This window comes from Phalacrocorax aristotelis, chromosome 11 (genome assembly GCF_949628215.1).
Source record: "Phalacrocorax aristotelis chromosome 11, bGulAri2.1, whole genome shotgun sequence".
NCBI lineage: Eukaryota > Metazoa > Chordata > Aves > Suliformes > Phalacrocoracidae > Phalacrocorax > Phalacrocorax aristotelis.
Window position 1 is genome coordinate 18,057,742 of NC_134286.1, and position 15,638 is coordinate 18,073,379.

At 40.7% G+C, this 15,638-nt stretch overlaps 1 protein-coding gene across 3 annotated transcripts in view; it reads right to left on the bottom strand.

The window, feature by feature from the left end:
- Window positions 1–5,998: 5,998 nt before the first annotated feature.
- Window positions 5,999–15,638, bottom strand: part of THOC2 (THO complex subunit 2) — a 55,820-nt gene continuing 46,180 nt past the window's right edge. For 2 of the 3 annotated variants that reach the window (XM_075107166.1, XM_075107165.1), the window contains 6 exons: window positions 11,554–11,691; window positions 11,134–11,203; window positions 10,902–11,059; window positions 10,150–10,226; window positions 10,000–10,047; window positions 5,999–6,864 (listed from right to left, as the gene is read on the bottom strand). In XM_075107166.1, coding sequence (XP_074963267.1) covers window positions 10,020–10,047; window positions 10,150–10,226; window positions 10,902–11,059; window positions 11,134–11,203; window positions 11,554–11,691 — 471 coding nt within the window. In that variant the 3' untranslated portion in view covers window positions 5,999–6,864; window positions 10,000–10,019. Of the gene's footprint in view, window positions 6,865–9,999; window positions 10,048–10,149; window positions 10,227–10,901; window positions 11,060–11,133; window positions 11,204–11,553; window positions 11,692–15,638 lie in introns of those variants that run through there. The other variant, XR_012662760.1, reaches the window with a different exon arrangement.

Consider the following 15,638-nt stretch of genomic DNA (forward strand, 5'->3'; position numbering starts at 1 on the left):
CCTGGCAGACATTTACAGGGGAGTCTCTCATCATCTATTTTGTTGTGGTTTCAGGTCTTTTTTACTTAATTCTAGTTTTTTTAGGTGATGTGAAAAAAGCAGTGAGGAGCTGAAGGCAGCAGCAGAAAACAAGCTGAAGCCAAAGGGAGATGGCGGTGAGGAAGGGCTGGGAAACATGGCAGGTGATGACAGAACTGCCCTCTCAGTGCAGGGACCTGCACAGACACCGCTGGGCCACGCAGGGCTGAGGAATGGGACTGAGCTGGTGACCAGGCCACAAAGGGTTAACGGGTCCACGAGAGCACCCCTGGCCTTGATGGCAAGGAGAGGGCAAGGCACATAAAGCTTATAAATATGCACGACACAAACCACAGCCATGATGCGGGTAATGACTAGTGCTTTAGATAATGTTTAGCATATAAATAAAGTAATTGACCAATTAATGAGCACATGGCGGATGCCTGATACACTAATGAGTCGGGAAATGTATGATAGAACACAAGAAATTGATTAAAGGAATATAGAAGTGGAGCTACACCCTGCATGGGAGAGCAGGAGCAGTGCCTGTGCTCTGGGCCCGGACAGCCTGCGTGATGGACTTTGGGTCAAGGGCCCAAGTGCTGAGCGGCATGGGGACGGGGGATGGGACATGGGGCAAGGGGCTTGGTCCCTGCTGCAGAGACAGAGCAGGGCACAGCAGACAGCGAGGGAAAGGGGATAACGCCAGAAAGCCATGGGCCCGGGGGTCTGGGACTGGCCAGCTACACCTGAGGCTCCATTTCCCTGGTGTAAAAAATCCACCCTTTTGGCCATTACGAGCCCAGCAGCGGGTTTGCATTAAGCCACGAGACTGCAGGCGCAATGAGAATGTGTTGACGAGTCTTTATAGTTTCCAGCTACTTAAAGCACAAGAAAAACCCACTTTGAAGCTCCAGGCTTTAGCTGCAGGACGTGGTCCTGTGCTCGCTGCCGTTGTTCAGAGCAACACTGACATGCAGCGGCGGTCGGGGTGGGAAGCGCCGCTTTCCTACGCCTGGCCCTTCTGCTGGGCTCACCCATCCTAAACCCGGTTTGCCGCAGGCTGCAGCCCAGGGGCCGCCGTGCCCATCCGGCGAGGAGCTGGGGGCTGTCCCCAGCCACTCCAGGTGACCCCCAGCCTCACCCGGCTGGCGCCCAGCACACGTCCCCCGCTGGAAGACCCCCGAGCCCAGCAGGACCCCATAGGACAGGCAGGTCCCAGCCACCCCCCTTTTAGCTCAGCAAGCACCCTGGTTTGCATCCATTTTAGCCCACCCGCATTAGATCAACTCTTTCCCACCCACGCTGCTGTGACAACTTTCAGCGCAGGGCTGGCATTTTCTGAGAGGTGTTTCCTGTGCGCTTGGGGAGCAGATTTTAATATCGTTTGAAGCTTTTCAACAAATACTGGATTTGAATGCCAAACATGGGCTGAACAGGCTAATTACCAAAAACCTACAAACATTAATGTAAGAGCCACAGTTTGATTAGAGGCAAATAAATATAAATGGTATTTATTTAATATTCCCCTGCCCTTTAAACAAGGGAATTTTTCCATATTCAGGCAAAATACCTTATTATAAAATAGCTGACGCCGTGACCTATCACAGATGCTGCAGATTAGAGAGCAATTAGAATATCACATCAGACAGGCCACACCAGAAACAGAGCTTAATTAATGGGTGCTTTGGCCCAGGTTTTCCCCAGGGCCATGGGCCAGGACCCCAGCAGGGTGCAGTGCCAGGGCCGCCCTCCCGCACGCCCACCCCCAGTCTGGCCCTGTCTGTTCTTCCCCACAACCCTCTCAAATTTAGTCGATGGGGTGGATGAGCACAGCAGTAGTGCTCACAGCCAGGCATCCTGGCCAGCTCTGGAAAGACATCCCCCTTCCTTCCATGTTTTCCCCAGCCCTCCGGGACTCACTTACCACCCCTGTCTCCACTCAAGGTCTCTGGCCTTCCCCTTCTCTAGGCGTATACGTATACTTTGTATACATTTCCCATCACCAAACACCCCTAAACCCTCACTGATTTCTCCACACATGCAGCTGAGTCCCTGCAGAGACCCACACAGCAAAGGAGGACCAGTTTTCTTTTAGAAAGTTTTCTTGGGGGAGAAAACGCTCCCAATAGGTGTGAACATGGCACGAGGCTGTTCCTGTGGCCCCTCTCAGGAAATGAGGACGTTGCAGAGCACTTCTGAGTTATCCCAGCCACAGCATGTGCTTTCACAAAGCTTAGTAATTTCCTTTGGACTGCTGCCGTCCGCTGCTGGTATATCTCTGCACTTGCCATACCAGCAGCAGGGTCAGCGTAACCATCCCACACCCCTTCTCCTCTCTCGCCGCTGCTTATGGGCCCGTGCAAGCACCACCCTGCTTCTGCCACGTTGGCGGGCATCGCAGGCGAGGGACCAGCCCTCCTGCCAGGGCAGGCACCCGGTTCCTCGGAGCTGAATTGTAAAGGTGAGTGGAAACAATCATTTAAGTGTCTGGGCTAACAGGTCTGGAGATTAGGCTACATCCAGAGACCCTACGGCGCTCTTCTTTGCCCAGCTTAACCCCATCTCGGTGCGACAACGCTGCGTCCCGGCAGCTCCCCGGGGAGACCGGCGGCCGCGGCCCCAGCTCGCTGCCATGGGCATGGTCAACCAGGCAAAGCCTCATCTCATTCGCACTCCAGTAAATCCCAAGGACTAGAGTGACTTTGAGGGAAGTATTTCATTTTAGACTGCCCTAATGAGTTAATTAAAAGCACCTGAGGATTTAGCTTGGTTACTCTCCTTTTTAGTAATTCTTCCTCACCTCTAATTATCTGGGTAACTCTTACCTGATTCCCTTCCCAATTTGTCTGTGTCTTGCTCTGCGGGACAAGGGTTTTTAATCTTCTCTGATTCATTCTGAAATAACCTCTAATTAATAAGGACAAAGATAATCAGAAGATTTTTACTGACCAAGTCTATAAACATTACAATTTCTTAATATTCAGTACATTCAAACACAGCCACCAAGGCAACACCCCTCTGTCCCAAATCCCAGTTTACTGAATTCACAAACCTTCACAAGAGCACCAGGGATGCTCAACTTCTGGTTCAAGTTCCCTTCCTCTGGATTATATTTAAAAAAACAAAACCAAACTAAACCAAAACCCAACATACCAAAACCCCACAATATTTAAAAGACAAGTAAGCCTCTGTGTTTAATAGGACTAATGCTTGATACGAAAAAGGTTAGTTTTTTATCATTACAGTCAGCAAATATTCTATTAGCTATAGGTTTGCTTTTCTTAATGTTGAATCCATGCAAAAAAAACCTATTTCTAAACAATCTGGGAATAAAATAAATTAATTTGCTTTGTGGACAGTACCTATAGGTCAAGATCATCATCTGCAATTCAAAAAAATCTGTCAAGTTACAAGTGCCTACCAGGCAGTAATCTTACGCAGGCACGTGCTCCAACTCCTCTCAGTCCCATCACCTACTTTAGTGTCAACAATATCACACACTCAGGCACAGCAAGAGCTCAGATCCCCATCGCCTCCAAAAACGCCCTGGATCATCGCTTCAGGCCCAGGCAAGGGCACAGTAAACATTTTTTTAAATAGAGAAACAAAATTCTCAAAGGAGAAAAAAACCGCTAGTTTGCAGTTATTTAAAAGGTCTTTAAGTTGTCAGCATAACATTTGCCCCATTTGTCATGTTTTGTGAGCCATCAGTTGGTTTAACCACCAATTAAACCAACTAATTCACGGTGTTTCATTAGGCACAATACTGTTAAACAATCAGTTTAGCACAGAATGTACCTACACGCTTTAGTATTTTAAAATTATTATAGGCAAGTTCTAAACAAACACCGAGTGACGCAGAAACAGCGACTCTCGAGCCAAACCACGCTGCCTGCCTCGGCTCGATCTGCTGATGATGTACAGACTCCTGTCGCCAAAGGTAGTTACTCGACAAAGAAATGACCCTCGGAAACTCGAGCTCCTCCTGTGAGATGTTGTTGGACAAGGGGGAAGAGCGGGACAGGAAAAAGCAATACAGGTGTGACACTCCATCTAGAGCAAAGCAGCGTTATTTAAACACAGCACACAGCAATTAACTTACCAGTTCAAATAGGATTTAAAATAAGTTTCATTTCTTTGTGCACTTCTGTTTTATAAGTTCACATAAACAGAATATTGAACGTTTTAACCTACTGAGCACATTTCTCAGAGCAGTCATTAAAAATTAGCTTGTTCTAACAGAGCTGTATTTTATCCACTTCCCCGTGAGCAAACCCCATTTCCCAAGCCTGTTCAATAAGGACCCAATTTCCCAAAGTAAACTTAAGTTGATTTGTATCAATTTCACTAATGAGCATCAACGAACCTCCTTCTGGGAAGGCACGGCCAACAGAAAGCATTTATGGGCATCGTTGCAGCTACGACCACAGCGCGTGGCAGAGGCAAGGAGAATTAAGGCAACATGGAGCGCAATGGCAGTAACACGAACCACAGCACTCCAACAGGCAGAAGGGATTTTCTGCTTGTCAATTTGAAAGTGTAACCTTGAAAACGCTGATCATCCTTTCCTGTTGGAGAGCATAAAAATGAGGACACGCTCCTTTATGTAATACTTCCAGTGTTACAGGGATTGGAATACATTTCAGCCCTAGGACCTGCTGGGCCTACAAGACATCTCAGTCTTTGTTATCAAGACCACCCTTCAGAGCACTTAGATGTTTCAAGCTACAGAAATCCCACACCTCCTCCAAGAAAATGGTCCTGAACTTGCATGACTTTATCTTTTAAAATAATTATTCAAATTCAAGGGGCTATGATTAGCTTTGTATTTGCTGTGGCTCTTAAAAATAGAGGAAAACTTCACTCCAGCGTTTGGGCAGCAGCTGTGACAGCTCACGCTGCTCCTGCTCGCCATCTTCTGAAGCTACACGAGGACTGAGGCTGTAAGGCTTTACAGTTCTGCTAATACTTCAGTCTTAATATTGTGAAACACCTCCCACTGGCATCAGCTCCTCTCCTCCACACCCCAACAGAAATCAGAAACTTACCAAACAGAGGAGCAGCAGAATTTGAATTTTAAAAAGAGGCAGGACACAGTAAGCACAAAGGCTAAAGAGTAACTACTTGGTGCAGTCTGGTATTACAATTCAACTTATTTGATATACAAATGGCACCAAAAGGGGAAATTTTCTCTCCCCCTCCAGGTCACCACTTCTCCCCTGCGGCCAGCAGGTATGGCAGGAGCAAGGCAGGACTTAGCTGGGGTTTACAGAAAGCTGTACCCAGGCCAAAAAAGCTCAGCTTCCAATTACAGCTTTTTAATCACCGAATAGTGACCAAAGCCTCTAGCCAAGACACTAGAACCTCCCCTTCTCCAAAGAACACAAATGGATATTCTTTCACAACCCACGTTTTCTAGTTTAAACACACTAGCGATCATTTTTATGGAAGGAAATCTATACCTTTGGGGGCATGGGGGATGGAAATCAGTCATGAATGTGACCTGAAGACTTCTGCCCCACGTGAGCATCTGAGACCTTGGCCTCACCGAAGTGACCACCCGTGCTGTGTCAGAGCCAGGCAGAGACCCCCCCCTTTTTGTCAGGCATTCACCTACACTGGTCAAACTAAACTAAACTAAGACATTTTCAAGACACTCTAAGTCAGCCTAATTTGACTAAATTAAGAAATGGGGCGGGGGGGGGGAAGGTGCCAGAGATTTCAATAAGCTTTGGATGAGGGACAAATGCCTCAAGGGAAAGAGGTAAACTTGACTGAACGCAGGAAGGCAAACCCTGAGGAGCAGTGTAACGCGTCTGCCGCTGGACAGCAGGCGCCGCACTACGGCGCTAACCCTTTGCATCTCATCAGCAGGCGGGCACCGGGCGCTCGCAGGCGAAGGCAGAAACCCTCCCACAATTCCCACTCCTAGCCAATTTTCACCATACATAAAGCAATAAAGTGACCACACACAGAATGAGTTACGACCCATTGAGAAAACTATTGTTTATTTAGAAAAAAGGTTACACTGGTAGAATTCAGCAGATAAAAAAATTCTTTTTTTTTTTTTTAAAAATGTCATTGTGAAACTTTTCAGACTAAAGTTCAGCAATACAAAGCTCCTGTAGCTGTAATTGAAACTTAATTTATTTCAGTTTTGAAGAGAGCATTTCCAATCAATCTAAAAACAACATGACAAACAAAAGGTGTGGCAAGGGACAACTGCGCACAGGTTTAGGTTGGGATGGAAGGGACAGGGTTCATTCCTTGTTTCTTTAAACAAGTCAACGTTGTACACATAATATACAAATAATCCCTAAGCATTGCATGAAAACAGTGCTCCCACTTGACTTTTTTTTTTTAGTCACCGATATTAAAAACAGGCCAAGTAATAAATAAAAACTGAGTTTAAATGAGGTAAATCCAAAAAGGTTCAATAACTGTTTATTCGTGGTTTTCAAACACCTAAAAGAATGCATTTCAGATTGAAAGAATTACTAAACTCAGGCAGTATTTTCGACAACCTAAAGTGGAACTCTGTACACATGAAACCTCATTTGCACTATGGCAACTGTTTGTTTGCAGCACATTGTGCTAAAATATGGAATAGGTAACACTTTCAGCCAGGTACTGAAAATAAATGTGTAAGAAACTAAGCAACAAGTTAAAATACAGTAATGTACAACTCAACAATTAAATCCTCAGCATGGGGAAATAAAGCAGAGAACTGAATAATTTAAGGAGATGCAGATGGGTCCTCTTCATTCACAAATTTCTGTGCAATCTATACTCTGGAAAATACATTTCTGGTCACAGCTGGATATCTTCCTATTTCAATCTCACCTGCAGCAAAGGCACACATAACTGGCATTAGTTATTGTTCAAATGAATACTGATCACACAACTTCGCATTTTATTCCATTCACAATTCAATGAATGAGAGGGAAAATACAACTGTTTTCATCAGTCATTCATTCCCTAACTCTAGTTTAATCCACAGCAAGAACTATATTAATGTAGCACTGCATTTTAAGTAGTGAAACATTAATCTGAAGATACAAGTAAAGAAATGAGTAGTCACTTGTGAAGGTAAGAACTCTTTTAGAAGTACCACCCCCTCAAAATGTTACTATCTCTAAATTAGGCAAGAAATAAATGCAGTCAGACATTGTACATTAGGAAGAATGTTATAAAAGACTTAAAAAACAGGAGCACAAGATTAGATTCCACAACTGTGTTGCTATTAAAAAAAAACCCCTTTTTTTAATATTTCACTATGCAAATGATGGGGTGTTGTCAGTATTTGATGCCAAATGCTCTGGTTTAGCCCATGACATAGCCGGACGTGAATTTCACTGTGTAACTGACATTTATGTAAGCTCTCGTTGCTGGAATCACGATGTAGTCATAAACACAGTTGTGCTTTTTTTAATTGACGACAATCCTCACTTAATATTGACTTGCTGGTCAAGATAAAACTTTACATTTTATTATTAAAGAAGCTGCAAGTCCTCAGTAATGAACTTCATCTATCAAGACTGCCTTTTTTCAAAAGTAACATTTAAGGAAATGGTTAAAAAAAAGGGGATCCACCCACAGTGATCAGACAATAATGGCTCTGAAGGACCAAAGCATCAAAAAAATTCCAGGTTTTGGTGTGTTGGTTCCCCCCCCCCCCCCCCAAAGAGTGCTCATAACTTTCCATTTGGAAGCCATTCACACAAGAATATTCTATTATTTCAAGAAGATAAAGCAAAAAGAAATCGTATTAAGAAGCAATAACCTGAACGCCTATCCTTCTTTCTACCAAGACCCTCCGAAGAGCACAGGGTATCAGCACGAGCTTTTTACCCAGAACCCCTCCACACATTCGCCATCAGCTTCAGCGGCTGAACGAGGAACGTCACCAAATTAAACTCGAGACCCTTTTTCCAGTAAACCCCTCTTCACTCCTCGAGGCCACAAGCCAAACGCAGAGACTTGTTTCAGAAGACATTTCTGGATGACTGGAATATTTCGGAATTCAAACTTTGGTTTTGGTTCCTTTTGTTGGACCCTCACCAAAACACTCTTCTGCAAGCGTTATATAAGCCATCCTATAATCCCTAGGCCTCCTGGAAAAAAATTCCCAATGGCAAAGCATTTAGAGCTTTCAGATTTGGTCTCTGGTTGTTTTAGAGACAAAGAGAAGAACTTGGGACTATGTCATGGTCTTCCTCTGACACCTAAAGCAAGTACAACCACTACAAGCAGCCAATAAATCTCTCCAGTAAGTTTTGCCATATAACACCTTAAGTGTTCTCAAACATGATACCCATATAATTAAATTTCAAAAACGATGGGGTTGGAAGGGACCTCTGAAGACCGTCCAGTCCAACAGCCTTGCTCAAAATGCAGAATTAACTACAGCAGGTTGCACAGGGCTGCGGCCTGCCAAGTTAGCTTTTGAACACCCTAAGGACGGCAGCTCCGCCACCTCTCTGGGCAAACTGTTATAGTTTCTGACCACCCTCACAGTAAAAAGATTCCCTCCTGTCCCCCATATCTTTAAATTGAATTCACAACAAATTGTGTTTGTGAAAGGTAGCATCACCTTCCAGACCAGCCAAGACAGTCATGAAAACAAGACACATTTTCAGCCTCATCAATCCTTCTGCAAAATCTGAGACAAAGGAGGACTTGAACTTTTAAAATTGCTTCCCCCCTCTCTGTAACAGTATGAGTTTGTCTGATAAAAAGGAAAACTCTGCCTGCCTAAATCTTGTTCAGTAGTTAAAACAGTATTATTTTATGAAAGCAAATAATCTCAAACCATGAAAAATATGCAACTGAATAAAAAAACCTGTTTCTACTTCTTTTCTGCTCATGTTCACTTTGAGTGCTCACACAATCTAAAAAGTTTTCAGGAAACATCATCAATTCTAAATAGAGAACAAACATAAGAATTATAAAGCACTTGGACATTTGTGAAAAGAGAGAGAAGCCATATTCTTTTATATTTGTTGAATACTACCAGTTATTTTCCTGTTTACCCAACGCATCCACACTTTTTAAAATATACAATTTTCCACTGCTTTATGTAGAAAGATTGGTAGCAGTGTGTGACTCAAGTTGGGTAGGTCAGGTGAACTAATTTTAAGTTCACTGGGGCACTTTCCTTCTCAAATTACCGAGAAGGAAACATGCCGAGACTCTTAAAATGGCCAGGTCAGAGAGGAGAGAAAAGGCCACCCTCATACCCCTAAAACGAGGTTTAAGTCTCCGCATATTTGCATAGGTCTGAAAAAAAAATAAATTCAGAACACTGTCAGCTTAAAAGAACAATTTATTTTTCTAAAAGTTCCAGTCTGAATATGGGTAACTCAAAATACTCTGAAGTTTCTTTTCTTTCTGCAAATAGTCAATGCCTCTGTGCGAAAGTTTTCCTTTGGCTTCTTCCTCAAATCTGACCAGATAAAAGATTAAGCAGATGAACTGACTTACTGCACTATATAGCAATTCGGTTTAAAAGCCAGTGCTTTTGTTAAAGATAAAACAAGAAGAGGATACAAAACTTCAGTTTCCAACATATGAGACAAGATACTGTTAATTAACAGGTAGATTATCAAGACTAATGACTATCAGGATCACATGGATCCACCTTTGGTTTTGCATGGCAACTTTCTTAGAAAAAGCGTCAAACATGCAACTACACCAAACACTGCTGATTCTGCCTCGCCTTTTCTTATCCTTTCAGGCAAAAAAAAGCTGAGCATCTGTACAATCTGTATAGACGATGGGGAAATTTTTCCCCTGGGATGGAATTAAAAAAAAAACACACCACCACACAACCCCAACCAGCCCCCAAACCAACCAAAGAACACCCAAACCCACCCTGGGTAATTTCAGCCCCTTCACACTCAGGCTGTTCTGGTTGTATATCCTTTACCAATCAAAAGGAGCCACAGGAGACAAAGAGTAAATCACAAAATTTTTTACCTTGACTGGAACAATCTTCATTATCTGTGCTTGTCTGAAGATTTATGAGTAGACTCAACGTTAAGGACAAAAATATATTTTACTATGTAAAATAAAACAAAGCTTATTTTCTGTATTTTTCTGAAATCTTAATGTGTAAAAAAAGGATATTGTTTCTTTTCTTCTTTCCCTCCAGTACTGTCTCGTTTTTCTTTCTTTTCTGTTTTTTCTTTATCATGCCTGGATTCCTTTTAAAAATACATATATGGGAAATAGCTTATTACAGTACACAGTGTACAGCCTGCTTAGAAGGATTATACATATTTAAAGTTGTAAGTGGCCACAGCTTAAAAAAAAAAAAAATCAGTCAGAACGAGAGTTATAAACTCCTGTGATTTTCAAGATTATGCTACCTATGTCTCACAGTTCTATGACAACCGCTGTCACTAAAGAATTACAACAACTGAGAACTATTAGTTGGTGTTTTACAAATAGGACTACAACATACTTACCTGTTTGTACAAAATAACCAGCTGTGCTGACACATGGACTTGAAAATCTGAATACAAGCAGACTAGTTTATATGTAAATGAACACTGCTTTCGCTTATTTGCTCACCAAACCAGTCTGCAAATATACTTTAGGTTTTGAATGATCTAGAATAATTTCTGAATTTTCCTGGCTACTGTCAAAATGAACCGTTCCTCCAATTTATCCTGCCAAGAGCAACTGCTGAAATATTTAGAGCCACAAGATGCCAGAATTTCCAGAAGTGTTTTCCTGCACATCACAGCGTATCTTTTTAATTTAGGCCATAAAGCAGCAATAAACTTTAGGAAAAAAGAATCAGCTTGTTCTGTCACCACCCCCACCCCCCAAAAAAAAAAAAATCAAATAAACAAAATGAGAATAGCTTATTTTACCTTTTTGCTACCAGAGGAGCTCTTCTCCATCTTTTCTGCTTTAATTGAATCACCTTTCTCTTTTCCTGAAGATTTCGATTTGTTCTTCTCTTTCTCCTTTTCATTTAAGCGAGGGGAATCAGAAGGACTTTCACTTTTGCTATGCTTAGAAGAACCAGCTAAAAACACAACAGAAAGTTGTAATTCACAGCAAGTGAAAGCTTAATATACACACCCAAAATAAAATACCTACTTGTCCCATTTTCCTCTTTGCGTCGTTTAGTTGAATCCTGTGGTACCTCTCGGTCACTGTTTGAATGATCCTGGCACCAAATACAATTATGCAGATGTTAGCAGATTAAAACATACTCCTGAAGTAGCACCCGCTTAAAATGTTACTTTGGAGAACTAACTGTTGAATACTTAAAACGTTAACTGAGTTATCACATCTTGTGTGAAGTTTCTTGAGATTGGTTTTCAAGGGGAAAAGTTTTGAATACATTACTGTAAACCAACCTTTGAAAAAGTAACAGAACAGAAGAAAACCAACCCTGATATGGATCACTTCTGCTTGGATAGGCTGTACAACCAATTATTACTGCAAGGACTTTGAACAGAAAGCTTTCCAAGTATATACCAACTTTCTAAACTAGTTCATAAAAATTTCACCAACCCTTTTTCGATCTTTCCTGTCCTTTTCATCTTTCTTCTCTCTCTCTCTGGATCTTTCCCTTGACTTGTCCAAATCTTTCTTGTCCACTTCTCTCTCCTTACTCTTGGACAGTGTTGGAGTAGTGTGGTTAATGTAGTGCTGTTAAATTAAGGCAATATCACCAAATATTAATATGTATTCCTAGATGTGCAAATAAAAAGTCTTACTCTAACATAACAGATCTAGTTCAAAGAGCAAAATTAAGCATTAATACTTTACTAGCCAAAAAAGTAGTGACTGAAGACACTTGCAAACTTGTCAAATTTAACCTATAGCTTTGTTTTCTCAACATGGGAAATTCAATCACACTTTCTCTTAACTGAAACATATTAAATACGCATAACGTTCACCACTACTGTTTGATACCTCAAAACACACCAGACAGCAGTACTACTGAAACAGGATATGCAGATTCCTGGAATGAGTTAACACTTGCAATCTTGCCTGGAATGAATGAATGGAATTGAGCTGCATAAATAGGTTCTAGTTTATTTTAAAAGAATAATCTTAATCCACAAAGTATTTAAGACAATATTTTGAATAATGTGGTTTTTCATCTAGAATACAGAACTTAAGCCTAAATTTCAAATTATAAAAGCAGTGAAACGTAGAAAAGAACTGGTTTTGATCTGTAATGTGTTCTAGATGGTTAGAAAAGCAAGTGGAGTAACAAATTTTGATACATTCTGTAAAACATACTAGTTTCACAAAGCTGAATATTTTTAACATAAACTGGGGTTGCAGGGGAGGAGAAGAGAAAATAAGTCACCGTAATGTCAAGTGTAACACTTGACAAAATTTAAATGCTACTCTTCGTGTGTGTGTATATAAAAAAGGCAGCGCATGTATTATATAAATACCAATGCATTACAGTAACTAATTCTTTTTATACAGTTGCATAGTTAGATCTTTCTAAGAAATATTTTTCATAAAATACCAGGAAGAGCACATTTTAAATTTCCTTAGCATTTTATATATTTAAGTTACAGCAACACTCAGATTTAAATCAGTATAATCTTTCTGCAGTTCCATAAACTATCAATTTTATTTGGGAAAAAAATAGTACCTTTTAATTAAAATGTTCTCTGCATTTCTTTTTACTGAGACATCTTACTTAACAGGACACAAAAAAAAAAAAAAAAAGAGGTAAGTGGGAGATTAGTTTAGGCCAATCTAGAATTCACTTGACCAAACCAAATATTGTTTCAAATAATTTTATTCTTTTCTTTAAATTAACCCTGTCCTCCTCCAGTTCTGGTAAACATTTAACTTACCAAAACTTGATGTTACTGGTCCCATGTTAAAACTCACACTGACAATGTTGGGTCTCTCTTCCTTTTATTACCTAACTGGATTTTTATTATCCTCCTACGCCAGAGACTGAACCTTTCACTAGATACTTTCCTTTCTGCTCTTTTTCCTCTCTTTTCTTATTCCATTTCCTACATTGCCATTCCACAACTGAAGTTATCCTTGCTTCCATTTTTGCTGTCAACTTTTAACAGTGACTTGCAAATATATTTTTTTTCTACGCAGCACCATTCCATTGTCTCCCAGAGATGCTTTCCATGCGAGAAAGCGAACACATAGCTCTGCTTTCTCCTATTCCGTTTAAGTTCACATGGTTGTTCACAACAGATGCCACTGCTCTTCTACCATCCCAATGCAGAGTTTTGGAAAAGTGCATCCCTCCCACTCCTCTTTACAAGAAGAGGCTGGATTTAGCTCATCAGGCTTTATCAGCTTGCTTATAAAAAAATGCTGCTAACTGAAACCACATCAAATTTTGGGCACTGTTGTATGTTGTGTAACTTGGGCAAAGGCCAAAGCAAGAATAAACACAAACCTAACTCAAGTCTGGCGCCCTTTATTTTATAACCGGCAACGTAAACCAACATTTCAATGGTCTGACCCCAGAAATTGGGCAGTGTCAGGAATAAAGAAAGCCTGTAAGCACACAGCAGCACTAGACTACTTTTTTCAGTAGAAGCCGAACTCTTAAATCTTACAAGCTTCTGAATACCCCATCCTTTCCCCAAACAGGCACATGGCAGTAAAGAGCACTTAACTTGTCTTACACCATGTATAGGCAACATTGTCAACTAGTGCCTTAAGTCTTTCAGAATGGCACTGAAGAATGAAAATTAGTTCATTAAGTGAGAAAGAACAGAAAAGAACGTTTTGAAGAGGAAGGAAAGGGTTGGATACTCCCATCCCCTGAACACTTAACAAACAATAAATCCATGAAAAAAAGTCACACAACTGCAACACACTTCCAGCTAAATCTATACAAACACATTATAGTTAATTCTAAAATTTAACTTTCCAAATTGACTAGAAAAATAAAGCTGTTTGTTGACAATTTTATTACAAATAGCTCCACTGTCTGCTTGGTTACCAGATCAATGTGTTAATAATTAAATAATTTTAAATAAAAATTTAGCTTAAGTAATGAAAACTTAAGTGACATTTCAATTAACCAGTTGAACCTTGACTAATACAGTAAGGGAGGGAAAAGTGAGTTTATAGACTACCAGATACCACACATCAGATAGATGTGAGCTCAAGGCAAATATTATAGTTTTCTAATTTCAAAAAACTTAAATATACTAGATATCATAACAATGATTTATAAATTTTTTTTGAAAGTTACAGATTCAATCTGTAGACACTATAATTTCATCAACTAAGAATCAAAGGATGCTTCCTATATTACTTTCCCTATAAGTAGGTATGTTTATTACTGGCAAATTCAACTAAAAAACCCATCAGCAAGCACACGTTGTAAAATCAGAGCTATTTTGAATCGAAACATATGAAGTGTTCTGAACACTTTGTTAATATGAAGAGAGCTACAAGTATAACAGCAGTGTAAATATAGAATAGGAAGTGATAATCCATTGTGCATTTTTACATTTAGTGAATATAAATTATCCTAGATAAACCCACAGAAGTTATCCAGAAAGTCCAAACAGTCAGCATTTTCCAAGTGATAAACAGTTGTGCTATTTAGTTACACATTGATACTGACTGTGTAATCAAAGATCTAAATAGCAACTTCAGAAGATTTGATCCGTTTCCTATTAGCCACATACTCTAATATATTAGCAAGTTTACAGTATTTGTGACTGATACTATGCAAGTGTTTGAGTTTTTAAAAAGGCAGCAGAATAGCTGCAGAATCTGTCTAAAATACAATATTCCAAAATGTCATTCAACTCATATCCCACTCTACTCAGTGTTTGTCAGGCCACACCTGGAATATCATGTTCAGTTTTGGTCCCCACTATGCAAAAAACCAGATGTGGACAGGCTGGAGAGGGTCCGGAGAAGGGCCACAAAGAGGATCAAAGGGCTGGGCAGCCTGCCATGTGAGGAAAGGCTGAGAGAACTGGGTTTGTTCAGCCTTGAGAAAAGGCAGCTTAGGGGAGGCCTTACTCCAGCATTTAAAGGGTGGCTACAAAGAAGATGGAGGCTCCCTTTTTACAAGGGGTAACATGGAAAAGACACGGGATGATGGGTACAAGTTACTCCTGGGGAGATTCCAACTGGACACAAGAGGAAAATTTTTCACAATGAGAACAATCAGCCATTGGAATCGTCTCCCCAGGGAAGTGGTGGATTCCCCAGCATTGGACACTTCTAAGGTTCAGCTGGACAGGGTGCTAGGCCATCTTGTCGAGATGGCGCTTCTGCTGAGGAAGGTTGGACCAGAATATCCTTGAGGTCCCTTCCAACCCAGTATGCTATGATTCTATGAACTCCTGTAAGCATTATTTAGAATGTGTTCTCATAAGATACTGAATCTGAAGCGCATTTACAGGAAGCAAACAGAAAGTTGATCATTTAGGAGGTTGCCTGTGATGCTTAGAAATATAGTACTATAGCACTAAAACATGAACACAACAGTAGTAAGGGGAAAGAGTACTGATATCCCAGAGATAGGTCCCAAATATTTTTTGTTTTAAATAACTGCTGTTTTTTAATTGGTATCAGAAAAAGAACTAACTACTCTAAGAACTATTTTAACTATTCTATTACCTCTT